This window comes from Equus asinus, chromosome 1, assembly GCF_041296235.1.
Source record: "Equus asinus isolate D_3611 breed Donkey chromosome 1, EquAss-T2T_v2, whole genome shotgun sequence".
NCBI classification, from domain to species: domain Eukaryota; kingdom Metazoa; phylum Chordata; class Mammalia; order Perissodactyla; family Equidae; genus Equus; species Equus asinus.
The window spans coordinates 109,760,518-109,787,346 of record NC_091790.1 but is presented as its reverse complement, the minus strand read 5'-3'; the positions used below and the strand labels follow the sequence as shown (position 1 = coordinate 109,787,346).

Below are 26,829 nucleotides of genomic sequence, written 5' to 3'. Positions count from 1 at the left end.
CTTTTTAAGCTCCAGGTGACTTTGAAAACAGACCTAATACATAGTATGGCCACCCAAAGGACAAAAGACCCTACAATCTTTGCAAGAGCAATAGAAGTACAAATTCCTTTATTATGCTTATGAATGTCTCCCCCTGTTCCCAGTTGGCACGCCCAGCATACTGGTCAGAACCAGTATGGCCTTGGGTCTGATATTAAAACAGTTAAACCTTGCTCTGGACACACCCCACTTGCCCCTCCAGGTCCAGTCTCCAGCCTCCCGCACCCCGCTCTGTGCCCCAGGAGGCTGACCTGTGTGGACATGGACTGGCTCCCTTGCCCTGCAGCTTCGGGCTGGCTAATGGGAAGCCGTGGAATGAGGGGGAGCGTGAGGTCAGGGTATTTATCCCCCGGCTCCCTCCCTGTGGCAGGATAAGTCCCTCCGCCTCCTGAGGGACTCCGTTCCCATAAGGCAGCCCTCTGCTCACACTGCTCTCTGTCCCCGGGCTCTGGCTTCAGGAAAGGCTCCCTCTCTGACTCCTCCAGGCCCAGAGGTGGAAAGGGAGCTCCAGTCTCGCTAGCCCTGAGATACCGCACCCGCCCTTGAGATGTCCATACGCCCTGTGTGCGCCTTCGTATAGTCCCTTAGCAAACCCTCCTAGAATTACCCTAATTTGCCATCTGCACCCTGTTGAGACCCCAATGGAGTCAACAATAGCCTTGACCGTGTGATAGGTTCCTGTCCCACCCCTAACCTCAGAGTCTGTTGATGGGTGGGGATGGTCACCATGGTGGGTAGTCAGGAGTGTGACTTCCACACCATTACCTGTGTAGATGGAACCCACCTCTGTTAAGAGGAGTCTGGGCCCTGGAGATGGAGTAGAGGTGACATGCAGAGTCACACTTCTCCTTTCTTTGAAAATCTAAACCTATGCTGTGCTCTTGTGTGGCCCCAGAGCATCCTGGGGTATTCTTCTCCTCAGGTCCTGCCTCTGAGACCCTTCTGCTCTTCTTCTGTTCCCGTGCCCTGAGAGGCAGGGGATGGGGTTGAGGAGTAAGAATTTTGGGTATCAGTGACAAGAGGACTGAGCTGTCCCCAGCCTTCCTTGTCCATTTTCTCCCCTTGGTGCATTTCTGTTGAGTGCACACTGTGGCTTCCTGCAGCCCAGAGGCCCTGACGTGGGGGATGACAGTCTGCAGGCTGCATTCCATGTCAGCTGGTAAATCACATTTTGAATATCCTACACCACCCAGGCAAGCCCATGCAGAGGCCCGCTCTTGGTAATCTTCTCTCCAAACGAGCCCTGAAGGTCAAGGCCAGCCAGCAACTGGACTAATTGTATTTATTACTAAAGTTGGCTCTAAACAACTGTCAAGTCCCTCCTGGGGGCTTTTCCAGGGAGAGTAACCCGCAGCCATCCTGTGAAAGCCAAGACGTGAGGAGGGGCAGCACAGGGCTCCTTCCTGGGCAGTCTCGGAAGTGGAAGTCTCCTCGCCAAAGTCCCAGCCTCATTTGCATACTCCAGGGGCTGGGGACCCTGACCCCGTGTCACCCGCCATCCTCCCATCCTCCCAGCTTCCCCATCCCCACCACGCCGGAGCGGAAGCACGCGAGCCCAGCAACACCATGGGGGCTGCCCCGTCTCCACAACACTGGTCCCTGAGGATTTCTTCCGTCTTCAGGGCTCTGGGGGGAGTTTGGCAGAGCAGGTAGGAGAGGGTGGGAGGGGCAGCCCCGGTGGGTGGGAGGAGACAGGTGGCTGCAGGCCGGCCCCCAGCTGCCTCCGTGGGCGCCTGGGTCGCGCAGGCTCTCAGGCCGGCCCGAGATGGAAACGGCCCCTGCGGCTTTCCCAGCCTGCGGATGAATGAGCCCGGGCCGGATGGAGGCATCAAAGGCGCCGTGACAGCCCCGTGCTGCCTGTAAAGCGTCAGGCGCTCGCCTGAAAGCGCGGAGCAGGCCGATGTGAGCCTGAGGCGGGCAAGGTCGCAGATTCAGAGATTCAGAACCCTCGCCGGGGCGGGAGCCGGGCTGGGCAGCCTGCCTCCCTTCCGAGCCTGGGAGGGATGAATGAGGGGGCGGGGTTTCCCGAGTCACAGGTTTCAGAAAAAATACTGTGTCAGGGAAGAATGAATAGAACAGGCCGGCAGTCCTGGGGGGCCTGTGTGCAGGCCTCCTGTGGGGTGCCTGAAGTGACTGGCTTCAGGACTCTGGATTCTCCGGATGACCAGCCTTCTGGCTTTGGCAGAGTTGGAATCAAGGCTCAGATTCCCCGAACCGTCTGTGGGCCTGGAGATTCATGCATGGAATTTACAGCGACTGGAACACAGACAGTAGAGACTCGTGCCTGGGTGGATCCACTTTCTTGCACAGGTCTTGAAACCACTCTGCACTACTCTTTCTTCACCTGTAAAATGGGGACAAGAATACAAACCTCTTGGAAACGAGATAATTAGAGAGAGTGTTTTTAAAGTGCTCCATCTGATACAGCATATAGTTGGTGTCTAATAAATGGTATCTATTCTAAGCACTTATGAATAAAACCGTGTCATTGTGCAATCAAGACAGGAGTGGAAATGCTCAGGCTCCAGTCCTGCCGACTCACAGAGGCAGTTTTTGCCAAGGGGGTATCGTGGAGATTCAGCTACACCTGTCAGAAAAACTGCTTCCAGGAAGCAAACCCAGTTATCCTCAGAAGTCTAAGACCGTCCTTGCTGTCACACTGCTCCGCGTTCGCTGAGCCCAGAGCCCACCATCGCTGCTGTTAAGGGACGATGTCGAGGAAGCATAACTTGGTCTCAGAGAGAGGTGACAGTACAGAGGATTAAAGACCTTAACGCATGTCAGTCTGGGTGCTCAGAGAACAAGATGCCACCACAGCGTTAAACGTGCAAGGCTTGTTATTAGCGGAAATGCCTGTGGGAGAAAATGGGGAGAGGGCTAGACAAGGCTGGGAGAGGCATCAGACCCCGATGCAAGTCCAACCTGAGTGAAGGAGAGAGGGAGGGAGGGAGGGCGGGTGGAAATGTTCTAGTCTTCGGAAGGTTTGGCTAGGGCACCGGGGAGTCCTGGAACCAGTGAGCTGTCACAGGACAGGAATGAGTGGGCCTTAGTATCTGTCACGCCCAGGCATTGGTGCATGGCCTCACTGCAAACACAGTGATGGATTTCAGAGCACAGCTGCTGGGGTCTGTGGTCAGTTATGTTCTCATGGTTGAAGGTCTTCCGGGGACATTCTCATGGCAGCCACAGTATATTTTTGTCAGAAATTCTGTCCAAGATAAAACATGATTGAGGTAAGTAGCAAAACAAAACGAAACAGAAAACCCAAAACACAGCCGCAGATGCCTCCCTGCTGGTACCCATGCCCCTTTGTGCCGTGATGTTGCCACTCTTCCCATCAAAAGAGGCATTGCTCGTTCTACTCCTTGAATGTGGACTTGACCATGTCCATTGCTTTGGCCACTGGAACATTCACAAACATGGCACTGCGGCGGCCTGATATGTGTGTGTGCCCTGGGACTTGCCTTCTTTTCTACTTTTGGGAGACCAGCCAAGCCGGACTAGGACAAAAAGAACGGATGGATAACCCTTGTTCTTGTAAGAAATAATAAATGCCTGTCGTTTTCAGCCACTAAGTTTTGGGCTGGTTTGTTTTGTAACAAAAGTTAACTGACATGATTTATGTCCATTTTATAGATGGACAAGCTGAAACCTGGAGACCCAGTAAAGTCCTCAGTGAACACAGGCCTAGTGGTGTTAATGGCTCTTCCTCAGGGTCCCACGCTAAGCTGGGCCTGACTGGAGGGCTCTGAGTTTGGGGCAGTTTTACTCATTTGTGCAATTTGCCTAGACCCTGGTGTCAGCTGAGATTATTCGACTCTTAATAGACCTCTATTGATTGAGTGATACCAAGGTGTCAGGAGACGCTTCTATGACATCAAAGCCATTAGAACAGAAGTCGAGGAGTTCCCAATCTTCAGAGCACGGGGGGTGCGAGCACAGGGGTACAGGGCTTTCCCCCAACCGGACTATGAACTCCTGCGGGCAGGGGCAGAATTTCTATTTCTCTTCTATACTTCTTCACTACTGTGCTGCTCTCAGAAGCTACTATGCGGTCACTCAGCAAATATTTACTAAGCCTGCCAAGAACAAAGCAAAGGTCCCTGTCCTCAGGGAGCTTCCATTCTAGGGGGAAATAGGTGATCAACAGGATAAATAAGTAAACTACATAGTATATTGGAAAATGGTAAGTGCTAAGAATTAAAAACAAAGGGGGGACAGGAGAGGGCGCATCCAGCGGGGGTGGGGGGGGTCATTGACATTTTAGATAGGGTCTCCAGGGTGGCCTCCTGAGAAGGTGACATTTGATTAGAGACTAAAGAAGGTGAAAGAGCAAGCGATGTGAATATTTGTGGGAAGAGCCTTGCACGTAAGGTGGAATGGCCCTGAGGCCAGGCCTGGGGGGTGTTCAGGGAGCACCAGGAGGCCAGAGTGGCAGGAGTGGAGTGAACAAGAGTCAGCAGGAGATGAGTGCAGACAGGTAAGGGTGGGGGGCTGCCGTGCATCGCAGAGGGTCCCGTAGATCAAAGTTAGGACTTTGCGTGAAATGAGGAGCCACTTGGCGTTCAGGAACAGAGACGCGATGTGGTCTGACAACACTGCAACAGGATCCCTTTGGCTGCTGTGTTAAGAATAGTCTGAAAGGAGGCAAGGGCAGAGCAGGGGCACCAGGTCGGTGGGCACTGCCAGGACCACGGACTCGCTCTGAATGGAAAGTAAAGCAGCGCGGTCTAGCCCAGGGCCCGTGTTAGAAGGAACACTCCATCGCCATTTGTTGTGGAAAACATTGAATCTTGTCTTTCCGCCAGCGTTATGGTGTCTGAAAGAGCAGCCAGGGGGACGCTGCTTCTGGACCTGAACAAATTCTGCTTTGATGCTGACAGCGAAGCACCGAACAACCAATTCAACTTCACCGCGCCGTCTGGAATGGGGAGCAGCGGCAGGTTTTCACAGGATCCAGCTGGCTCTGGGAAAATTGTGGTCAGTGAACGGTCATTGCATCGTTGAAAGGGCATGGGGGAAGCTGGGCTAACAGGCCGAGTGCTTTTGCGGCCCCACAAAGAGAAATTTCCAAGGTAACTCCCTCTCTGAGCGACTGTAAGTGACAGGCTTCCAAGCGGCTCTCTTGTTCCTGGTGGCTCTTTATTTGACCCCAGTTCGTTTGTTTTGCCTGGTATTGCCTGGGGTGCTAAGGACCCGAGTCTTTCTTGCAGAGCTGGCAGTTTGCGTGCCTGTGTAGCTGCCTCTGCAGTCACGTTAGTGCCCTCTGGGCTCCAGCCCTTCTGTTAATTTGAGTGCTCGTTCCAGGCCCAGGGAGGTGCGAGGTGAGAGAGAGCAGGGCCTGGGCTGAGTGTGTCTCGCTGAATTCAGCAGTGTCGAACCCCTGGAGGCCCAGAGGAGCCTGAGAAAATGAGGCTGTGCGGGTAGCCCCGTTCCCCAGCCCACCCACAGGGGCAAAAGCAGGAAGAAGGATGGTCGGGTCTCAAGGAGCTGTGCGAGACCTTTACCCACAGGGTTCCCGCTGGAGGGTGGTGGGGAAGGAGGAGAGAAAAATGGAAGGGCAGAGCAGGAAGGGGGTCTTGGAGAGGGGTGGTCTGCATCAGAGATAAAGCCTCAGGGAGGACAGCAAGCAGCTCACTAGGCAACCTCTCCACTCCCTCCGCCTCCCCACCCAAGCCCGTCTTCAATGCCCAAGAAAGTCTTACCAATTTTATTCATAGTGTCATCTGAAAAGTAATTTCTATTTTGGTCTGTTTAGGAAATTAATACATGTTCCCTGTAGAAAACACAGAAAAGCATTACCATTCAGTGATAACCTCTATTAACATTTTGATGTATTTCCTTCTTGTCTTCCTCTCTATGTATAGATTTTTTGTTTGTTTGTTTTTTGAGGAAGATTAGCCCTGAACTAACGTCTGCTGCCAATCCTCCTCTTTTTGCTGAGGAAGACTGGCCCTGAGCTAACATGTGTGCCCATCTTCCTCTACTTTATATGTGGGATGTCTGCCACAGCACGGCTTGACAAGCGGTGCCATGTCCGCACCTGGGATCCGAACCGGTGAACTCCAGGCCGCCAAAGCAGAACATGCGCACTTAACCGCTGCGCCACGGGGCCAGCCTCTCTATGCATAGATTCTATGTATATTCTGTACATATATGCATAAGTATTTTAAATGATGGGAATATCCCTGCATATGGGATTCTACGTCATGCTTCTCTTCCACTAATCTAAAGTCTTAAGCCTATGATGTTGGGCAATAGTGTTCCATGGACATCTTTAGACATAGATTCTCTCTCCTGATAAATTCTTTTGAATAAATTCTCTAGCAGTCAGCGAAGGTATGGATGTAACTTTTTAAAGCTCCTCCTGTGGGCAAAATGCTTTCCAGAAAGGTTTTGCAATTTACATGTCCGATAACAGTGTATGAAAATGTCTTTGTCAGTTTAATGAAAAGGATCGTTCGTGCTGTGTAATCCGATCTCTTTGTTTGAACCCAGTTGGTTGGTGATCTAGATTATGAAAATCCGAGTAACCTGGCAGCCGGCAATCAGTACTCAGTGATAACCCAGGTGCAGGATGTTGCCCCTCCTTACTACAAAAGCAAGTATCATTTTGATTTATTTCATGAAGCATCTTCCCTGAGTAGCAATGACTAAACTGTGCCAGGCAATACTCAGTGTTGGACTAGGTGTTTGCGTTCAAAAGGAGACTTCAAAAAACCCAGACCCTTGGGAATCAGCCCAGCCTCCTCCTGCCCTTCACCGAGCGCATTTAACCAGTCTCCAAGGCCTCTCTTCTGTGTCACCTCCTAAAATCTCTGGGATCTGCTGCCTCCCCCCATCCCACTAGCACTGCTCTCATGCAGCGCCTCCCCTTTCTCAGCTGAAGTACACCACCAAGAGTCTTGGAAGGGTCTTTCTGCCTGCCTTTAGTCTTGCCCCTTTCCAACGCATCCTCCACGTTTCTGACGGTGATTTTCAGGAAGTATAAATGCCGTCATATTACTTCCTTGCTTAAAGCCCTTGGGTGTCTCCCCGTAGCTGTCAAGCTCAAGGTCAAACTCTTTGACTTGGCACACAATGATTTTCATCATCTACCCCTACCTAACTGTCTAGCTTCAGCGCCCATTGCTTGCCTCTAAGCCCCCTTTATTCCAACTAGGCAAACAGCTTGCGGTTTTCCTGAGTGAATCATGCAGTTTTAGACCTTGGCGTCCTTGCAGGTGCCTAGACTGCGCCCCCATTCCCCCCTTGCCCGATTTGTCTAGCTCTATCCTTACAAGGCTCAGCTTGCACTTCCTCCGGCTTCTGTAGTGACTTCTACGTGTGTTCATCCAAAGGCAACTACTGTAAGCATCCCGAAGGCGGGAACCACCAGGTCTTAGTCATCTTGGGTCTCCGATATTTAGCACAGAGCCTGGCTCACAGAAGATGCTTTAAAACTATGGAAAAAAGATGAATGAATGAGAATAGAATGTTGTGACTTACTTTTTTTTCTATTTCCATTTTTAGATAACATCTACATTTATATCCTAACCAGCCCGGAAAATGAGTTTCCTCTTGTCTTTGATAGGCTGTCCTACGTATTTAACGTGTCAGAATTAAGACCAGGTAAGTAACAGACGAGACACAGACCCCAGTGCTAGATGGACCTCTCCATCTCCCTTCCAGAAGCCCGAGGCGGGGCTGTGCACAGCGGTTCACAGCTGAGTCCTGTTTATCGCCTCTCTTATCTCCCTTTAAATTGTCTTCACTGCTGAGGGGCCCTTCAGGTGAAATGTAGATTTTGAAAGCAGCTGATTAAACTGCCCCTGATTGCTTCCTTGTCCGTGGGCCGATCCCCCTCGGCCTCCTCCCTTTGGTGGCCTAAGTTTTCCCTTGGTCTCCACGGTGGTTTATATCCAGCTCATTCAGAGAACTGAGATTTAACAATAGGGAAAAGTTTTCCCATTTCTACATTTCCTTCATTTAAAAACAAAATAAAGACATTTTCTCTCTCCCTTAACAGGATTCCCTGGAGCCACTCTTTCACCCTTTATGTCACCTTGATCTTGGCAGGCTCCTCCCCCGTTAGGGGACAGACTCCTCCCCTCACTTCCAGCCATGGCTTCCCCCTCTCTCTCGGTGGGAAAGTGGTCCTGTTACTTCTAGCATCATCAGATGCCACCAGTGGATACTTCTTCTCTATTAAACAAACCAACCCCAAACCCTCCCTCTAAAATGATCCCCTCCCCATTTTATTCCCTCTCTTTATGCCGGTCTGCATTTCCTGACATTAAGCCTTAAACAAAGTACAAAAAGCGGGTCCAAAGGAAATGCTTTTATTCCTTGTGTCTTACCCAGTAAACAACAAATGCAACAGGAATAGGCTTTGTATGAATTCACAGAGCTTACATTTACTTTATTTTTTTGAGGAAGATTAGCCCTAAGCTAACATCTGCTGCCAATCCTCCTCTTTTTTTGCTGAGGAAGACTGGCCCTGTGCTGACGTCTGTGCCCATCTTCCTCTACTTTATCTGTGGGATGCCTGCCATAGCATGGCTTGACAAGCAGTGCATAGGTCTGCACCCAGGATCCGAACCGGCGAACGCTGTGTTGCTGATGCGGAAAGTGCAAACTTAACTGCTGCACCACCAGGCAGGCCCCCTTACTACAGTTATTAATCACTGACTTTGGGTCAAGAGCTTAGTGCTGGGGCCACATGGTCGAATAAGAGAAGGTTCCTGCCCTGGAGGAGTGTAATCGATGAGGAAGAACTTGTAAAAACAAGCAGACCAGAACCCCACAGCCCCACCCACAGGATTTGTAAAATAAACAAAATGGAACAGCGCTTAAAAATCTATACCCTGTAACCATCAGTTACCAAACCCCTTAAAAGATTGTTGAATCCATATGGCGACGGACAAATAACAATGTACAAGTGAGATTTCACAACATTATAAACTATTATGGCTTCAATAAAAAAAATTGTTTTCTGTTCATCTTGTTTATAAGAGCAGTTCCTGCTCATTATCGAAAATGTGAAAAACACGAAAGACTTTTAGACAATCGTGCAAAGAGATGTCTGCGTGAGGACGTTCTTTGCAGTGGTGCTCGTGATCGCATAGTAACTGGTGTGCTTGGTGTCTATATAAAGACGGGAATTGTCTTACGTCTCACGGTCCTGCATGGATCAGTTACCTAAGGGGTGCTCATTAGCACATTTTGAATTTAATAGAATTGAAGTATAAAACGTACAGAATCTGAACAGCAAAGAGGCCTCCAGAAGTCTTTCTGCGCATGGCAGTGAGAATGTCTGCTCTGGGTCCTCCCTGTGGCCCCCCAAACAGGACTAATCTCGGGTACTTGATTCTTGCAGCTAGAACCCGCATTGGACAGGTGCAAGCGACTGATGGAGACCTCCCCTCGCGCAGCGTCGTGTACTCTATCTCCTCCGGAGGGGCCAGCAGACAGTACCCAAATGTGTTTTGGATTAATCCCCAAACGGGAGAACTCCAGCTGGTGACGAAAGTGGACCACGAAACAATCCCCATCTATATTCTCAGAATCCAGGCCACCAATGGCGAGGACACGAGCTCAGTCACCGTGAGTGGGGCTGTCTGGGGCGTTCACATGAGCCTGACCGACGGGCTGACTTAGGGTCTCTCTGGTACCCTCCAGGTGTGGCCGTAGCAACAAGGGACCTTAGGCCACATCCTGCAGATGTGACAGGAAATGACCGGTGGTGTCCAGGACAGCACAATGGGCCACACATTGTGGTGCCCAGGAAAAAAAGATTGACATCTGTAGGCCCAACTTTGTGGGTGACTGCGAGGAGGCTGAGACTGAGACTGAGGGCCAGAGGTGGAATATTGCCACTGTGGGGGACACGCTTCCTCCTGCCGCCCTGTCCATCTCCCTTGGCATGTGCGGTGGGCTGACGGCGAGATACACCCTGCCAGAAGTGGGGCATGGTTTCCCAGCTCTGCATTGCCCCCGTAAAAGCCATTTTGCCATGTTCCTAGCCCACCTCCATCACCCCGGATGGGGTAGATCTTGAAATGACATGGCTACGGCTTCTCGCCCTTTGATTCTGAGAATCTGGTTAAATGCACTTCTGACTCAGCAGGTCTGAGTCGGGCCCGAGAACCTGCGTTTCAACCTGTGCTCACGCAGCTGGTCCACAGCCGCGCTTTGAGTAGCAAGGTTTGAACAGGTCTGTGCCGTCAGTGGTTAGAATAATCTAAGGGCAATATGATGGCCACAAAGACAGAACTACGTCTTGGTCTTTCCCATTAGGAAAGTGACAAAGCATAAGGCAAAAGGACTCAGCTGGCGGCAGGCAGCCCTGTGTGATAGAGACAATGTTCAGAGTCAGGAAACGAAGTTCATTTCTCAACTGTGATCCCAATTTTCCAAGCGGGTCAGAGCAATGCCCACCTTTGTGTCCCAATTTCTCTCTCCCTTAAATGGAGAGTCACCTGATAACCCAACACTTGAATAGTCCCGTCCCTCTGATGACTGACTTTGAATTAATGGGACGATGTTTTTAATGAAGTGGACGCTCGGCGTTGCTAGCTGAGGAAAAGACGTGCAGAGCTGGAGATCATTGTAGTGTTTGTTAGGCTGGGTTTTTCAGAAAAACGAATGGACTCCACTTTGGGAGCTAACTAGAGTGGACATTTCAATTTATTCCTGGGCTCAGAAATAGCTGAAATGCCCAAATTTCAAAGGTGGAATGAATACAACTCAAATTCATAAGCTTTTAAAAAGGGTGACGACCACACAGGTCCCTTTCAGGGCTGCCGTTCTATGATTTGGTGCTGGCAGGCGTCCTTGTCCGTGTTCCAATTCTCCAGGCATAAAAGACATGACGAAAGAGAAGAAGCTGCCCCCGCTTGTGGCAGGTTAGCGCCGCCAGCTTTGTACAGTGCTGACGGCCCAGGTTGCTGATGAAATCCTGGCGTAGCCAGGTCGTCTCCCATCCCAGTGGTTCTCAACTGTGGCTGCATATCAGGATCAGCTGGGAGCATAAGAAAAACGTGTGGGCCCCACCCTCCAGAGAGTCCAATTCATTAGGTCTGCAGTGGGCCCGAGAAAGCAGAGGCAAAGTAGGGAACCATTGCTCTATGTTCCAAAGTTAAAGATGGAACTTCTCATTCACAAGGACAGCAAGCAAGGAAGTACAGGGGGTCACCATAAATCTGTAATCATTACTGGAGAAACAACTCAGCAGCATCTGGGGACGAGCCCATGCATCAAGGTGCAGGTGTTTGGGGGTGCATGAACACATCCGCATGTGATACACACCCACACACACACACACAGTGCAGAAGTTGATAGCATAGGACTTGGAGTGGGATGGACCTGAGCTGAAATCCCAGCTGTGCCACTCATGGGCTGAACAGCCTTAGGTCAATTACCTAATGTCTCCAGGCCTCAGCTTCCCCATCCATGAAGCGGGAGCATTCATGTTCTCTGTCTCAGGTGAGCTTAAATGAGCCCGTCCACAGGAAGCGCACAGCCCAGCGCCTGGTGCTCAGTGGGGGCTCGGTGAGTTTCAGCTTGTAACGCTGGCCTCCTTCTCGCTGCCCTAGGTTACTGTGAACATCCTTGAAGAAAATGATGAAAAGCCAATTTGTACCCCAAACTCTTATTTCCTGGCCGTCCCAGTGGATCTGAAAGTTGGCACAAATATTCAGAATTTCAAGCTGATGTGTACTGACCTCGATTCCAGTCCCTGGTCTTTTCGATATTCCATTGGCGCAGGTGTGGACTGGGTGTCGACGGTGCTGGCCCGGTTCTTGGTGCGGCTGTTAGGGAGGACGGGGTGGGTCTGTGCTGGGGGCGCAGTGTCTGGGTGGGGGTACCTTGCAAGAGGAGAGCCCAGATGGGGAGTCTAACAGTCCGTGTCTCCCAGTCCTCTTGTCTTCCCTTCTCCTCACCCACCCCCTCCCAGACTCCATACAAGGCCACCCAAAGGCCCAGGGAAGGGTGAGTCCCATTGATGGTGACTCCCCCGAAACTCCCAGACTGTCATATAATTCATGAATCATGTTAGTGTAGTTAAAAAATTATTTTTAGTCCAACAGCTCAACCACCTCTTTTCCTGAAAGCTTGTAGTGGGGGCGGGGACTCCCGGGCCTCTCTCTGGATAATAATAGATTAAATAGATTAAGTGCATTTTGAACTGTGTCCTCAGGAATTCTCTTCTGCTCCATTCATTTTCTCTCTCTAAAAATATACCATTGTGGGAAACAAAAAAAAAAAAAAGAGCACCCTCGATGGAAATTAGACCAAAATAGCTCCTCTAATGAAGTGCTGAGGCCAGAGATCTAAACCCAAGCAAGCAGAGCAATTCCACACGGAAGGGTGAAAATCCATCTTGGCTGCCTGCTGGGCCCTGGCAGAGCAGGAACTCGAACGGTAGGAAGCCAGCCTCTCGAGCCGCCGTGGCACAAACCGCAGGGGCAGAGAGGGCCTCGAGACTGCAGTTGCGAAGATGGAAATAATCCATACCGAGAACCCTCAGGCCTCTGTGAAGCGCGTCGCTGCTAAGGGAGGACAAATTGCACCATCTCCTGCTCCATTTCCTGGTTTCAGTCGGTAATGAGTCTGGAGCCACTGGAGGAAGGAGCCGGGGCCTCTAGGGTGGGCAGCCTCTCTGCCCTGGGCTCCCTAAGCTCTGAGTCTTGAGGCCAACAGACTTGGGGGGAGAATGGGGAATGGGTTCGAGGGGATCTGGGACTGTGCTCCCTGCAAAGCCAGGAGGCACCCTCCTTTTGGGGGGACCCAGGCGTGTCTGTTATCAGTGCTGGTGCGGGCTCGGTGAGCCGAGAAGTCGAAAGAAAGATTTCTTGGACTCTCAAGGTCTGGCAGTAGTGCTCTTTTATTCAAAGAATTGTATGGAATAGCATGGGGACAGGACCCATAGGCAGGAAGAGCTGCAGCATGGGGACAGGACCCATAGGCAGGAAGAGCTGCAGCATGGGGACAGGACCCGTGGGCAGTGAAGAGCTACAGGCATGGGACAGGACCCATGGGCAGTGAAGAGCTGCAGCATGGGGACAGGACCCGTGGGCAGTGAAGGGCTGCAGGCATGGGGACAGGACCCGTGGGCAGTAAGAGCTGCAGGCATGGGGACAGGACCCATGGGCAGTGAAGGGCTGCAGCATGGGGACAGGACCCATGGGCAGTGAAGAGCTGCAGGCATGGGGACAGGACCCATGGGCAGTGAAGGGCTGCAGGCATGGGGACAGGACCCATGGGCAGTGAAGGGCTGCAGGCATGGGGACAGGACCCGTGGGCAGTGAAGAGCTGCAGCATGGGGACAGGACCCGTGGGCAGTGAAGAGCTGCAGGCATGGGGACAGGACCCGTGGGCAGTGAAGAGCTGCAGCACGGGGACAGGACCCATGGGCAGTGAAGAGCTGCTGCAATGTGTTGAGGGTTAGGGCTAAATTCATGAGGCGTGGGTACGTGACTTATTTTTACTAGACAAAGAAAAGATGATGTAAAAAGTCATTAAATGGTTTCAGTGCAGATGGGGTCTGGTTATTGTGTGGTTGTATAACTTTAGATATGTATTGGGTCATATAGATCGGCGTGTAGGCCAGGATGCCCTGGGCTTCTCTCCCTGGGGCAGCCTTGATCCACGTCAGTCTGACCAGCCAGCTTCCACGAAAGGCATGGAATGAACTTGGCCTATAGCTAGGGACGCGGCCTGCTCTATCCTCTTGCTGCCCACTCATTGGTCTGAGTGTAAGTTTCATGTTGTTACCAAATAAATGCCGGGTGATGAGGATTGGCTAGAGAGGCTGCACCCGGATTATTAATTCTCTCTGCCAGATGCTCAGCAAGATGGCGGCCATTCTCCTGGGACCCGTGTGCTGTTGTCCTTTTCTACTCTCATCCTCATTGCAGCCATGCTGGTTGTGAGCAAGAGTTTCTTTGTACTAATGAAATCTCTGGCTCAGTTAAGGCCGATAGCGTAGCCCTGGTGCATAAGACAGTCTATTCCTGTGGCCTGGACGTTTGCAGAAAAGGCTGAATGCAGTTTTCTCCTAAACCTTTATTTCTCACCCTCTTTTCTTCCTTTGCCCAAAATCCTCATGTCAAATCACATTTAGGCAACATCAACAGTCATTTCACGTTCTCTCCCAACGCTGGCTCCAATGTTACACGCCTGCTCCTCGCGACCCGCTTTGACTACGCTGGTGGGCTTGATAAGATCTGGGACTACAAACTGCTGGTGTACATAACTGATGACAACTTGCTGTCCGGCAGGAGGACAGCTGAGGCTCTTGTTGAAACAGGCACTGTGACACTGAGTATTAGTGTCGTTCCTCACCCAACCACGACTGTCACCACAACTCGCAAGGTAAGGGCTTTGGGACATGGCCTCCCCACTTACATCCTTGTGATGAACATCGATGCAGCCCTTTGACCCAGGAGAAACGTGGGATGGACTGAAAAGAGTTGAGGTATTAGGATGGTGCCAGGAATGGCAACCATGGGCTGGATTGGAATCACTGGGTGGTAGGTAAAGATCTCGGGGAGACCTTGCACTTGTAGAACCATTAACTTCCTCTTCTGGTAAATAAGGGTGGGCACTGATGTAGGGACTTGTGATAGACCAGGGAGTGACCACCTATGGTGCCCGTGGCACAGGAGCCAATTTTCATGGGCGTGTGGCCAGTTGCTACCTTCCCAACCTCTTCTCTGCTTGCTCTTAAGAGCCAATGAGAGTCAATGTCCATGAAAGCAGGGAGATGCCAGGTGTGCTTCTCCAGTTCTTTTGAAGAGACACCATGTGGCAAACTTCACCCTACTCCCCATCTCTACCCCGCCAAAATTCATTCATTCAATCTACAGACATTGATTTATACCTATATTATGTCAATCACTTTGGTGAACAAGCCCAAAATGATCTCTGCTTTCACGGAACTTATAGGATAGGTCAGTAGTTCTCAAAGGGTGGTCCCCAGAGCAGCAGCATCAGCATCACCTGGAGATTGGATAGAAATGCAGATTCTCAGGCCCACTCCAGAATCTTAAAGTTATACCTCCACCATCCGTGACCATCACCATGACCTCCATGGAAAGATGCTGGAACGCCAGCTACATCCCCAGCCCTACTAGAGCAGAAACTCTGGGTGTGGGGCCCAGCCATCTGTGTTTTTAATAAGGCGTCCAGGGGATTCTGATGTGTGCTGAAGTTTGAGAGCCACTTACCTGGAAGGGGAGACAGATTACAAACAAGTATGCTTGTTAATAAACTAGCTACGGATGTCTTCAACGGTAGGGCAAGAATAAGCAGGTGCCGTAATAGAATGTGTGGCCAAGGAAGGGAGAGTCTGGAATCTGACAACAGGGTTATCTCCCCCTGCTCTATGGAGGAATGGCTTATATTTGTGCTGACTCTTTTGTTTGCTTCCCTCCTGCTCCTGGTGAAAGCTGTGCCTTTGGTTGGCAGCCCTGAACTTGCAGTACGCCAGAGGAAGAGTTATCAGAAGCTTAGAAAGCTACCTATGGAAGGTGGTCAGACTCTGCTTCTCAGACTCTTATGAAGAGCTGGTTAATGTTCATCTCCCGTGCACTTGAGTCAATGTTACACCAGTGAGTGGAGGCATAAGGCGACCTCGAAGGCTTTCCATGGTGGTAGAAGCCAGTAGGCTCCCCTGAGTGAGGAACTGCCACCTTTCTGGGCCTTACAACATGACCCAGTTGTGACATCTCCAGTGCTGGAATCTCCATTACTTGTTTGCTGTCTCCCGTTCTAGGAAGAGATGCTGAACTTGAGGTTTCACTGTTATCAGCCCACTCATCCGGCAGTGCGGCTTGTAGTGTGTGAACACAGAAAAGCCTACAAAGTGTCACAAAAACAACTTCCACGGCTCCTGCCTTCCCAGTGAGAGACAACGGCTATACTAGTCCCTGGGTTGTGCCGTGATCTGGCAGGGAAAAAAGCTCATGGAATTTTTAGCTTTGGGAAAAGGGAAGAAAGAGGATGAAGTTAGGCCTAGAGTTGTTCAGCTCCCTGAATTTTCTGGGTTCGAATCTGATAGATAGTTCGAAAGACTATAAATAAGGTGATGGGTTGTGGTAGCAAGAACTATGAGCACAGGACGTCCAATTTACAGAGCAAGAACAAAGAGCGGAATAAACATCAACACGAGGGAGTAATGATGTCAGAATTGCCTCCACCACTCTCCCCTCACCCTCTCCTCTCTGTCCTTCAAGCCCAGGGTCATCTACCAGATCCTGAGGAAGAACGTTTATTCTCCATCGGCGTGGTATGTGCCTTTTGTCATCACTTTGGGCTCCATATTGTTTCTGGGCCTCCTGGTGTCCCTGATCATCCTGTTGACCAAAGCCATTTACAGACACTGTCCCTGCAAGACCGGCAAGCACCAGGAGCCTCTGTAAGTTGTCAGCGGGCCGGGCCCTTTCCACCACTTCCTTTAGGTCACTGTTTCCAGTGATGTCAGGAGAAGGAAAGAGAAAGAATCAGGATTTCTCTACAGGGTGGAGGGTGAAGGAAGTGAAAGGAAATATGGGGGAAGGAATCCTGGTAGCCTCTTCATCACCTGCTGGGCTAGGAAACTTCTCCTGTGGTTTTCGCAGGCACCTGCCCTGTCCTTGGTGCCCTCTCAGTGAAATTGAGGCTTCAACCCTTTGGTGACCTTGCCCTGGATACAATCTTCGGAAAAAAGCCTGGTGTGAGGAGGGAGAGAATGTGCTGTGCTCTTTTTGTAGAATATTTAAAGGATGGAATGGAATTAGAGGAAGCCCGAAAAACTGATAAGGGAATTAAGCTTTTGGCTCCAGCGACTCAACTGGGCTTTTGTGCGACTAAATCATCGTTGTTCTTTCGCGTGTGGACGGATCTCTCACTCTCGAGGGCTATAAACACGGGGCTGTTTCCGCTCCCTCCTGTTCTCGCCTGCTCACTACTCAGCCTCTTATGGTGACACTCTGCTGAGTGTCTCTTACTGGCTAAGGTGAGGTACAGAGTGAGGAGAAGAGAGCTCTAGATTCTTACGAGCTTCCTCCATTGCCGGTTTCTTGGGTCTCAGTGGCTCTTACACTGAGAGCGTCATGGTTCTGAGCCTGGGCTTCGGAGTAAGACAAGGCCTGGGTTCAAATCTTGGCTCTACCATTTTCTAGGTCTATGGCTTTGTGCGAATAATAACGTCTGTGAATCTCGATTTCCTGAGCCCAAAGCTAAACAATTAAATGAGCAAATGCAAAGAAAGCACTTAGCACTGTTCCTGATGTACAGAACAGGCTTAATACACTATTTTTTAAAATCTTGCTGCATTATGTTTCATGGCTGAGTCCCAGTGAGCTCAGAATTCTAGATTCCAAGTTTAGCTCCGTCCCAAGCATCTTGGGATGTTAGAATGTCAGTTTTGGAGTTTCTCATTGGCAAAAAGAAGGGATGATAAGACTCCTGTGCCTTTTAAAGGTATCCTGAAGATTAGTACTGTCTCATAATTTAAAATGTAGGGATGAAAGACTCTGTATAAAAGCATGAGGCTTTAGCAGAAAGATACGCGTTGCCTTTTGCCATATTTATTGGGGAAGTTCGTTGCTATTGGCAACCTTGACTTCAAGGTAAGAAATCCTTGAGCATCTGCTGAAATTAAAAAAGGCATTTGTGTTTGGACTACTCGCAAATTGATTTGGAAAATGAAAACTGGCTCCAAAAGAGTGGCGCTTAAGCTTGTAAGGATGGTGGTACACCGTAAGGGGATTTCAGCAGAAGTTCTTAAAGGAAGTAATCCAACAGACATTGCAACTCACATTCAATTTGTAGTTAAATGATAAATACGCACCTTGAACTTGGTTGCCTTACCTTATGTTCTAAATATTTATTGTTTTCAACATGGCTGACTTAAAGAAGAAAAACAACCTAGTGATTCAGACTCAGGCCTGGGCTCTCTGGAAATTAGTTATATCATGTGGCAGCCAACATTTGCCCAATAGCAAAACAGAATAAAATCAGAGTCACAGAATTATAGAGTCAGAGGTTATCGTGGGAGTGGTCTTGGAATCCAAGTCCAGCTCTTCCTGTTCCAGGAAACCAGGGTTTAACTGCCAGCCCTCCAACCTTCGGCTGTGAGCCACACATTCTGCTCAGCTGGCTGCTGGCGAGAAAAATGGGCAAGGGAGGATCACCAGCCGATCCGTCTGATTGGGGTGGTCATGCCCTCACCAGGTGTTGTCAGAGGAAATATATTCCCTGAAGTTCTAGAAAGCAAGTTTTCAAACTTATCCGACTCCCAGAACCTGCTTAGTCCTAAACCAGTAGTGGGAGCTGCCCCTCTGTTGGGAGCAGGGGTGGGAGCACAGCCTTCACTTTAGTTAGTCCCCATCCCTGGTCCCCCTTTCAATCAACCCCTGAGTCCCGAGGAACCCGGTTGCCCAAAGGGCCCCATGCTGTTGTGTGTATGGTGCAGAATACTCTCAGATTAACTCTGGTCCATCCCTTTCTCCCCGAACAGGGTGAAGAAAGGAGGTATGTATGGTGCTTGCTCCCTTTGTTGCTGTTGTCCTTTACTTGCTCTGTTGTACTATATAAAACGGTTCCAGCTCAGCAAAGAGTCAGGGTGCAATCCTGTCTTGGTGGGTTTTCATCCGCATCATCTGTGGATGGAATGAGACAGAGGTCAGACATTACCTCCGAAAGGGAAGGGCCGGGTGCTGGTGCCTTCGGCCCATTGGCTCTCTCGTTTTGGTCCTGTCTGTTCCTGACCCAGAGTCACCTCCGTCAGCTCAGCTTAAACACCTGGAGGTCTGCTCTGCACCCAGTGGGACACGAACGAGGAATTCTCTGGTGTGACCCCTCCTGAGGACAGCGAAGGCTCTGTATTGAACAGATGCCTCTCTTTAAAGAACAAATGACACTTCATTCTCAGGTTGTAATGGATTTGATCATTATCACAAGTTGCTTAGGTCAGGCTAGCTGGAAAGGGGGCGGGGTGCAGTCAGATGCGTGGGGATGGCCGAATGCCTTCAGAGAGTTGGTGAGTTGAGCCAGGGCCAGCCGAACCACTCCAAGCCCAAGGGATGTCACCAACTGGTGAACGTTATTGCCTCTAGGAGAATCCAGGCTGTGGGGAGAGACAGGACAAAGAACTGGAGAGTGTGTTTTCAAAAGATGATAGCTGTAACCACTCGGATCCATAGGCGTGTGTGTCTGTCATGCACGAGGCATGACATTTCTAAGCAGGGTTAGAAATTTGATTACAATGGTTATTGATCATATCGAATGAGATGGGTTCAATAAGTGAGGGTTTCGCAAACTACCTCCCACCTTAGGTACTTTTTTAAAGGGCACAAGGAATGGATGCAAAGCATCCCCATTGCAATGAACACACGTATCCATCCAATCTTTCTTTCTTACCCAGAAAGCCATTTAAAGGCTAATTCCTAGGTCCGGTGGTAACAATAAGCTGGAAAAAGTAAAAGAATTTTTAAAAGTTTTGTCTTATATGTATATGTGCATGCGCATGCGTATTCTTCTGAGAAGATGGAAAGCTGTCAACAAACATGTCTGCAGGCAGAAAATTTTTTGCTGTGTCTGCAGTACTGATTTCAAAGCCTGTTTAAGAGAAATCTCATTGTGTGGATAGCATTTTAAGGTCAATTTAGTGTCCAAGAAGCTTAACTTCTGCCTGCTCTATTCCCTGCAGAAATGAAGACTCCGGAGAGAAAAGTGGTGGCAGTGAGTACGGTTGGCCCCGGGGCACCTGACTTGGGGGTGGGTGGCCAAAGGCTCCCATCCCCTCCCAGGCAGACCTTGCCACCGCCTCACGGGGGGTAGTTATCATTCGGGGAGAGGCTGGTCTTTGGCCACTGGAACAGATTGCTCTGTGACGAACTCCTGATAGAATTTGTTCCCCGCACTGAACATATCTGCTGATGTATTTGCAGAAGAACTGGATTCCATGAATATTAAATAGTGATGTTTATTATCTACACCAACTCTCTTGGAGAGTGAGTTGGGGGAGAGAAGCTTAAAGACCAGAACTGGTGCTATAGGCTTCAAGGGTATTTATTTTTTCTTTGCTCTTCCACAACCTTGCAGAAAAGTGATAGAGAGAGAACGCTGCTTGGGTCCAGGGTTGGCGCTGCCCGCTTGGCCACGTGACCTTGCGGACTCCCTCAGGCTCTTAAGCTTTAGGTTTCTCATCTGTGGAATGGGAGTGAGAACACCTGCCTGAGATAACAGATGGGGAAATGTTTTGAACACTGTTGAGTCACCCAAATGCCAAGTGTTACAGGATGCTGGAGAGTTACTGCCCCATCTTGCCTCCTTGATTTTCTTTTACTGAACCTGACCCGCCTGATCCATCACTGGGAATCGATGGAACTTGAAAGTGACCCCTGCAGCTCTCCCCCACCCCCTGATGATAAGACTTTGTTATGCCCCAAGACCCTAAATTTGGGGAAGAGTATGCACAATGAGGAGGACAAGCCAGTGCACTGGAATGCTTGCTTTGGGCCCTCACCTGAGTGTTTCCACGTATCCGTCTACCTGATAATGGGAGGCAGAGGCCTCTCTTGTCTCCCCAGGTCTCATTGTCTAAGGCAAGTACCTTTGGTGATGCCACTCAGAGACTGCCTTAGAAATAGGTAATATCAAATTAATCGCTTAAATGAGTAAACCCCCAAGACCACAAACAGTGTGGCTGCTGAGCTGATCAGGGGGATGAAGCCCGTATAGTCTGCATTTCCTCTCTTTTCAGAGCTGGGGAGCTGCGGGCAAGGTGATGGCTTATGTGATGAAACTGGGGGTGAGAAGCGCCACTACACTCCAAACACTGTCCCCGTCAGCTGCTAAAGAATGGCACCATGGGAGGGCACCATGGGAGGGAAGGAGGTGTTTCCATGGGGACAGAGCTCAGGTCCTGGAGGATGGTGCAGAGCACACATCAGGGGAAGACAAAGATATGGAGCCCAGGCCAACATTGCATTGGCCTACGCGAGGGGACACAGCCAGAGCCCAGGACTGGGAGCCCGTGGTGCTCGTCTGTGCCTGCCTTGCATGTCTCTCTGGCAGAGTCCACAATGTAGATCTTAGCCGGCATTGTGTGGTGTTTCTGCACTTTCTTCTGTGCAGCTTAAGTGTCATTTACTCAGGATGCTTTCCTACCCGCCAGGTCTGGATTAAACATCCTCTTATCTCTCCCTCCTGTGCCCCCGTGGCATCCTATATTCTCCACGGTAGCCCTTAGCACTGTTTTGTAGCGCCTGTTTGTCAGTGACTCCCATTCAATTGCAAGCTTTGTGTGGGCAGGAACCGTGCCTGCCTGGTTCACGCTGTGTCCCCAGCATCTAGCACGCCCTGTTAGATAAATGTCGAGAAAGCCCTGGGTAAGGAATGTGAGCTGTGAGGATGAGTGGCCTTGCCTGGGGGGAGGAGTGTAGGGTTGTGCTTGAAGCTGTCTCTTTCTTCTCCTTAGGAAACAATCCAGATGAACACTGTCTTTGATGGAGAAGCCATAGACCCGGGTAATTAGGTGGCAGTGCCACCCACAAGGGTGTTTTCCTTATTCCAGGCTGGTGGGGTCATGGGGCATCTTATCCAATTTCCTGCTCTTGATTCAGTCTGTCAATCCATTTGGTTATGTTGCCCCTCAGTGCTGGCCCTTGTAGGCACAAGGTCGTGGGTGAGGCCTCAGAGGGTTTCCACCTAAAGGCTTCCACTCAACGACCACACCTCTGTCTAGATTCCATCCTGAAATCATGAACCAATTCAGGGAATTGGTGGAATTCAAGAACCCACGTTTTTTTCCCTGCTCATTGGGACTCAACCTCCCCCCTCCTTTCTGAATGCTTCTGGTACCATCCTATTGGTGGTGAGAGAGATGGAGGCATGGCGAGCTCGGCTTCTTTTTTTCGTAGATCAGGGCCAAGAAATTCTTCTTGGTCGGCAAGATGAACATAAGGCAAAGCTGGCCTCCAGGGCTCTCATCACCCCCACGAAATCAGCTCCAAATTTAGCTCCTTTACATGCATCCCTCCGCTTACAAAGGCTCAATTATAGACGTGAATAAAAGGAAGGAAACCAGAGTCAGGAGGCAAGCGTGTTGGCTCCCTGCCACCCTCCCTTGCAGTCCTCCTCTGAAGGAGGATGGCTCCTCTCCAGGAGAGGCTGCTGCTGCCGGGATTAAATTTCCCTCTATTATTAGGGATTTGTTACCATAATGTGCCCACATTAGCATAAGTGCCGGTGGGATCCTCTGCCGAGAGGCCACTCATCCGGCATGGAAATGGCAGGAGCTGGGGGCTCATCTTGAAACTCGATCTTCTGGGGAAAAAGCCAGGGAGGACCCGGGCTGTTATCCTGCGTTTGTGTGTCTGAGAGAAGAAAAAGGAAGAAATGAGCCAACTGGACTAATGTGAAGGAGCACGTCCATTAGCATCCACCAGCTCCGCACGATAAAAATGGTTTCCTTGCATCATCTCAACTGGGGCCAGATTTGAGTGTCTGTGTCTACAAATCTCTGCAAACCTAACATCAAGAAAAATCAGTCTTTTCGTCCTTCCTTGGTGAATTCCTTTTTATATCAGGGATTCAGGGGTCTTTTAAAGCAAACACATCAGAATGTAATGGGGACGCTATCAGAAATTGAACCTAGTTGATCCGAGGCTCGCCTGGTGTTCAAGATTTATGTGGCCTTCTAATCTTGCCTCTGAGATGGCCTTGAGACTCTCCTAAATCTTTCCCTCCAGGGAGGTACGATAATTGCCACCTGTGTGCTGGAGCCCTGGAGCTCTATGGCTCGTGGAAAGGGCAGGCCGGTGAAGATTTTGCTAGTCACAAGCCTGTTTTCTATCTCAATTATTCACACCTTCTAGCGAGCTTCATCTTGCCTCTGGGGTGAGAATGGAGTAGGGTGAAGATGGGGGATGAGAGAATCATTTGAATTCCTTCATTTACCTGGTCGTTGTATATTTTTCCCCCTAGTTACTGGGGCAATATATGAATTCAACTCAAAAACTGGAGCCAGAAGGTGGAAAGATCCTTTAACCCAACTGCCAAAACGGAAGGAGTCCAGCCGCCTGGGAGCTGCTTGGAGTGGAGCCACCTCTGGGAAAGATTCCGGGCCACTGAGGGGCACCAACAAGGAAGGAGATGGGCTGAGTGGCCAAGCGCAGGCTGAAGAGGCAGGCCTGGGTTCTAGAGACCAGGATGGCAAGCTGAGCACCCCCAAGAACAGAAACCCAGCCCCCATGAGCAGGGCTTTCCCCAAGCCACACCCAGAAAAGTAAACGGTGTCTAGTTGCCAGGCCCACAGCGCAGCACTGCGAGGGGCCTTGACTGTCCAGCCTCACCCTAAATTCTCTGAGGGAGGGGGAGTATGCCATAGTGGTGAAAATGTGGGCAGAAGGGACTCAGAGATTTGGGGCCCCAAATGGGGCGTCAAAAACAAACAGAAAGGGGTTTGACCCCATAGTTGCCTTTTTCTCTCAGTTCTCTGTGCTTCTGATCAGCTGACTGTTAACTTCTGGGTGCCCGATTGTAGTGTTTCAACTTCGCATTGACTGCTAGGAAGCTCCGTGCAGTTCACCCCAGGACTTCTTGACATAAATACTGAGGACTCCTCTCCCACCTGGTTTCTTCTTATTTTCCTGCCCTTATTTTAGTATCAACCAGATTCTGTCACTTATAAATACAGTTTGACACCAGGCACCTTTGTGAGTCACCCCAAGTCCTCTCCAAAAGAAGAGCAGTAAAAAAAATCTGCGTAATTAATGAGTTGTTCATTTGGAAAGAAGAAAACACAATAGATACCTTTCATTCTTTTTTATTGAGGTATAACTGACATTCCACAAAGTGCACCGATCTAAGGAATTCGGCTTGATAATACATCATTGCCTCCCAGAGGCAACCACTAGTCTGATCTTTCTCATCACAGATTAGTTTTGCCTGTTTTGCATTTCAAATAAATGGCATCACACAGAATGTGCTCTTTCGTGTCTGGCCTCTTTTGCTCAGCGCCACGTCTGTGAGATCCATCTTGCTGTCCTGCAGATCAGCGTCCCGTTCTCTTCACCGTTGTGTCGTATCCCATCGTAGGAATACACCACAATTTATTTATCTGTTCTCCACTTGGGTGGCTGCTTCAAGTTTTTTGCTATTATATGTTACGACACTATAAACTTCCTTGGCCGTGTCTCTTGGTAAGTGTAAACACTCGTTTCTTCTGAACATATGCCTAGGAATGGAATTGCTAGAGCCATTGCCGGAATCTGCTGAGAATTCCAAAGGTGACAGCTCCAATTTACACTTCCACCAGCAATGATTGACAGTTCTGATTGTTCTACATCCTTGGCAACACTTGGTATTGTCGGTCCTTTTAATTTTAGCCATCCTGGTTAAAATTTCTTTTGAAATGAAATCACTCTTTCTCAAAGCTAAAATGATAGCAACATTCCAACCTCCCAGCCCTGCTCCTGCCCTACCTCCTGTGATTGGAGGGGATCACAGGACTCAGAGCGGAGACGCAATGGGAATCTCTATCCAACCCTACAACTGGGACTTCCCCCTGTGGGTGTGAGCAATGAACTGAAAATACATGGTACCGTGACAGACTAGGAAATGGAACTTTCCAGTGTGTGCCTACTGGAGGCTAAGCAAGTCTCGCTTTAGCTCGATGTCCTGCCCCCCAGCTGCTGAGGTCCTAGTCCAATAACCACAGGGAAGGGTCTCCTAGAGCAGAAGCCCCTTCCCAGTTGGGGAGCCAGATGAGCACTCCCCAGGCCCACCATGGCCCGGGGAAGCCAGGCGGGATCCATCCCTAAATGCAGAACTTCAGAGAGCGCGGCTGCCCTTTACCGTGTGCCTGCCCGCCAGCGTGACTTCTCGAGAACAAGAAACACTTAAAAAAATGCCCTGTCCGGGCCCAGATGGGGTGTGATTTATTAATAAGGGTTGGTTGCCTGGGAACTCCCTTGAATAGGTTTAAATTTTGCAGGAGAAGGCAGAGCTGTTCATTTGTGGAGGTTAAAGTGGGTGAAGTGGCTGATTACCCGTTTAAGAAGCGGCAAGTCCGTGGATCCCTGAGCGAAATGCCTTTCTCAGAAGCTCTCAGGCCTCAATGCAAGTAAAATGAGGCTCAGGGAGGGCGGAAGGGGGCCTAGTAACTGTTTATGAGCCCATTAAGGATGATTAAAAGGAGGGCGCTGAGCAGCTGTTGGCTCTTCTTCAGTGACGAGAGGGCGAGAGGGAATTGTTCTTCTGGGCCAGAAGAAGAGATTCAAGTCAGGCACAGGGAGGGACTTCCCGAAGGCTGGCGTCTCTTTGGAGAGCTCAGTGTCTTCCCTGGGGATGAGCAGGAAGAGCTGCTTGTCTTCCAAGCCCCAAGAGGTGAGCCCTGAGGAACCCAAGATGTGGGGTCGGGGGTGGGACCAGGACGCTTCGGGCTGGGGAAACCCTGCCTCTTCTTTTGCATATTTGGTCAGTTGAGGTGGGGAATTCAGAAGTCTGAGGTCCACAGCGGAGGCCATTTCGTTTCTAACATCAACCAGGTTTGAAAAAAGACAGTTGTCTGAATAAAACAAAAGCCAGGGGGCCCTGTGGATCTTGTGAAAGTTTTCTCACATTGCCCTCCCAAGGTCTTAGACAGGTATGAATTCATTGCAGCCCATGTTGACCTGCCGATTCTGAGTCATGAGAAAATGGAGCGAAGTCACTCAGGGATTAGACCGCGGAGGGGTCCAGAGTGGCTGAGGGGTTTAAGCCGCATGGTGGACTCTGAAGTTCGAGCTTTCTGTGGCGCTCAGCAGGAAGCAGGGTCCGCATCTCATCGGCCTGTGTCAAGAGCATGTGTGGCTAGAAGCTGGGCAACGCACTTCCCCGCCTCAGAGCCCGCTTTCATGCCTGTAATTCTGTCTTTTGCTGTTTTATAGAATGTGTTTTGTGATGGCTGAGAAAATTAGGCAGCAAAACGAGTGAATAGTGAAAATGATCACCCACTGAAACTTGATGTTTCTCATTTCAAACTTAATGTGTGTGTTTATACCTCCCATTTATTCAATAATATTTGTGGAGCATCTACTGTGCACTAAGTACTGACTCAGCAAACACAGCAGCCCCAGACCCTGCCCTTGAGCAGCTTACGTTTTGAATCAGCCCGATGAGGAGCCAGCCCCAAAGGATCTCTTTCCAGTTCCATCCTGGCCTATTTGTCCCTTGGTTCCTTGAGTCTTCTAACTGAGAGAGAAATTCACCCAAACCTGGAATCTCCTTGCTGGAAGAACAGATCACTCAGAACCATTCGAGTGTTTTTTAAAAACATAATGGGGAGCCCTGGTCAGCACATAGCTGAGATGCTCAAGTAGGGCTCCAGCCTTGGGTCATCAGGCCAGCAGCTGTCCACCCATCTCCGGATGGCAGCTCTGAGCCCAGGGTGACTTCTGTGTGTGGAAAATGAAGCATCCTGAGGTCAGTGAGACATCTGATCTGGAGCTCAGGGGAAAGGTCAAGCATACGATGGTGGGGGGGCTCAGATCACCAAGACCCTCCTGGGTGTCCCCTGTATTGGGGGTGGGATGCAGCTCCCACTCTAAGGGAATCATCCAACTGAGAAGATCACCAGCTCATTGAGAAGACAAGCGGCCACCACACAGCTGCCTTATGGGAGCCAGACAAGGTCCGTAGGCAGTGAGTGCTGGAGAAGGTGGACGTGGGTCCAGCAGTCTCTGCCTGGAAAATGGAAGGTCTGGAACCTGAAGGCGTCTTAAAGGTAGAGATGAGTTCAAAGGGGGTTTAGAGAAGAGAAATTCTGAGCAAAGG

General features: G+C 50.1%; 1 protein-coding gene across 6 annotated transcripts in view; it reads left to right on the top strand.

Annotated features, from left to right (window-relative positions):
• CDHR3 (cadherin related family member 3) overlaps positions 1-23,992 on the top strand; it is a 59,321-nt gene extending 35,329 nt beyond the window's left edge. The window contains exons 9-20 of one of the 6 annotated variants that reach the window (XM_070505298.1): positions 4,848-5,019; positions 6,538-6,640; positions 7,552-7,650; positions 9,398-9,624; positions 11,616-11,787; positions 14,147-14,397; positions 16,260-16,441; positions 18,527-18,540; positions 19,718-19,749; positions 20,774-20,821; positions 21,491-21,539; positions 22,999-23,992. In XM_070505298.1, the coding sequence (XP_070361399.1) occupies positions 4,848-5,019; positions 6,538-6,640; positions 7,552-7,650; positions 9,398-9,624; positions 11,616-11,787; positions 14,147-14,397; positions 16,260-16,441; positions 18,527-18,540; positions 19,718-19,749; positions 20,774-20,821; positions 21,491-21,539; positions 22,999-23,303 (1,654 nt within the window). In that variant the 3' untranslated portion in view covers positions 23,304-23,992. The other 5 variants (XM_070505310.1, XM_070505302.1, XM_070505314.1 and 2 more) reach the window with 5 other exon arrangements.
• Positions 23,993-26,829: the final 2,837 nt, after the last annotated feature.